General features: G+C 35.4%; 1 protein-coding gene across 1 annotated transcript; it reads left to right on the top strand.

Moving 5' to 3' along the window:
• Positions 1–325: 325 nt before the first annotated feature.
• Positions 326–835, top strand: LOC141687122 (uncharacterized). The gene has a single exon (XM_074492290.1). The coding sequence runs from the start codon at positions 326–328 to the stop codon at positions 833–835; it is 510 nt and encodes a 169-aa protein (XP_074348391.1).
• Positions 836–2,649: the final 1,814 nt, after the last annotated feature.

The raw sequence follows: 2,649 nt of genomic DNA, 5'->3' as shown, positions 1-2,649 counted from the left end.
ATTTGAAATGTGTTCTCCCAGCGGAGGATAATTATTGTTTAACGTAAGTTCATTAAGGAATATGCGGAGACCGTATGTCTGTAAAGGCCTTGGCTCACAAAATCATAAGGCAAGGTTATTACTGGCCCACCATTCACCAGGATGTTGTTGGGTTCGTGAAAAATGCAAGCAATGCCAACTCTTTAGCAATTTATCCTGGCTCAGCCCAGTCCTACCCTCCTTCGTCCTATCTCCAATCCCATTCGCTGTTTGAAGGATAGATATCATGGGGTCTTTTCCCTAGGCTAGAGGAGACCTGAGATACCTCTTAGTTACAATCGATTACATGACTAAATGGGTGGAAGCGAAGGCAATGAGGACCATCAATCAACAAGACTGTATAAAATTCATGAATAATATTTTGATGAGATTTGGGATCTCGAGGGTCCTGGTATTGGACAATGGACCACAGTTCGTCGGATCAGAATTCAAAGAATTCAAATCCTATCTCCAAGAGCGAGGAATCAAACACAAAAAGTCATTGGTAGCAAACCCTCATGGGAATGGACAAGAAGAAATCACAAACAGAATTCTCCTTCAGGGCATCGAGAAGAGACTTCGAGAAAGTAAGAGCAAATGTCCAGAAGAGTTGTTTAACGTACGATGGGCCTACAGGACCATCCCCCGGACAAGCACAGGAAAACCCCCTTTCAAGATAGCTTACAGAACAGAAGCAATGCTGCCAATCGAAGTGGGATCCCCTTCTCACCGAGTAATAAATTTTGAGGAAATAGCTAACGAGGAGGGGTTCGGGACAACATGGAGCTTATTGAAGAAGTTTGGGACCAAGCTATAGCAAGGATGGAAAAATACAAGGAAAAGATGAAGGAATGAAAGTGTTTGTCCTAAATCCAATCATGTATGATGAGTTAGGAAGAACTTTCTTGTATTCCTATTTGATTTCATTTTGAATTAATAAAAGACTTGTTATATTTTTACAGGCTTTATCTTTTTTTTAAAAGTGTATTAAATAAGATGTTCCATAGTTTAGAGTAAAGCTTCTAGAATTATAATGAGATTATAATAATGGGATCTAGAAGATGACAACTCTGGACTTAAACAGTTCCTGATCATAGGATAACTAATCGGATGTTAGTGGATCCGCAAAGATTGGTACATACTATGCTTGCTCCCTTCAGGAGGATGTCTGTTCTCATAGGCATTTGTGTGGTGACACTATAGCTGGTATGTAGGTGCTTATTAGGGAATAAGTTCACTGAACATGACTTGATAAGTTGAACAACTAATGGAGATTACTCACGTGTCAATAGTTATTCACTGAGTGATAGTTGTACAAGTGTCCTTAGACTTGAGATCGTTAAAGGTATCTTATATATAATGAACTGTGCTTTAGTTTAGTCCTTAGTCTCAAGGACATCCATTAGGTCTATTCTGGGTATAGGGATTTGTGTATAGAGATAGTTAACGTCAATAGAGGATCTACCCCTTCCAGTATAGGAAGAGAATATCCTATGTTATTCTTAGTATGCGAGTTCTGGAATCTCTGGGCAGAGTGTATGAAATTAGAAAGGAGTTTCTAATTTGCATTAATATGAACTTTGCATTATGAATAAGAAATCATATGATTAAATTTGATAGGCTTGACACAAGATCCATGCCTTGTATTTAATCGGGATATTATAAGGGTAGAAGGAATTCATTGTACGGTAACTAGTCACTGACAGGTTCTTGATATTCTAAGCAGTGAATTCATATTATCCGGATAGTCGCGATATGTTGAGAAGCATCACTCACGATGTAGAATAAATATAATTAATCAGTTAATTATATTTAGTGAATTTTAATATTCATATAAATAATTAATAAAAGGTTTATTATTATTTATTTCTACTACCGGCATAATATTGAACCTACAGGGTCACACCATAAAAGAATATTTTCTTTGATGAAATAATGAGAGAGAGAATTATTTTCTAAATAGTTAAGAAAAGAAATAATGATTAAAATAGTTTTAATTATTATTAAAGCATTTTATGAAGATAAAATGTGGGGGTTAAAATATATAAAGATATATTATAAAACCCTAGGAGAGTCCTATAAATAGAATGAGATGGATGGCTCATTTGGACAAGATACACAATTTTGGTTTTGTGAAAACCCTAGCCTCCATCTTCTTCCTCTCTCTCTCTCTCCCAAAACTCCATTTTTATAAAAGCTTAGGTTTATAAAAAGGTTCATCGAAGATGATCGTTTTTGGTGGATACCGGTAGAGTGTTTCACACACTGAGGAGCAACTGCTAGCACTCCAATTTTATAAAGCTTCGATTCACGAGGTATGGTTTCGATTCCTCACTTTTTCCCTTTTATATGTTTTTTCTATATGTGCGGTATATGGTTTTTACGGAATAATTGGTATTTTACGCTTCCACTCATCCGTAAATTCCTTCATTGGCATCAGAGCTAGGTTCTGCATATAGAGATTCATATAAAAAATTTCAGATTTTTTAATGCATGTATGGATTTATTATAATTTTTGCAAGTTTATTTGGATTTAATTATGAATTAATTTGAAATAATTTTTGCATGAGATTTTGACTACTGATCTGGGTTCTACAAGTGTTGTAGATCATCTAGGTATTTTTTTCATAA

The sequence above is a fragment of the Apium graveolens genome, chromosome 2, assembly GCF_009905375.1.
Source record: "Apium graveolens cultivar Ventura chromosome 2, ASM990537v1, whole genome shotgun sequence".
NCBI lineage: Eukaryota > Viridiplantae > Streptophyta > Magnoliopsida > Apiales > Apiaceae > Apium > Apium graveolens.
Note: the sequence above shows the minus strand (reverse complement) of the source record. Positions and strands in the feature narration are given on the sequence as shown.

Bases quoted from the DNA above. Each gene is read 5' to 3' on its own strand.
- LOC141687122 (XM_074492290.1), top strand. From the start codon at position 326: ATGACTAAATGGGTGGAAGCGAAGGCAATGAGGACCATCAATCAACAA.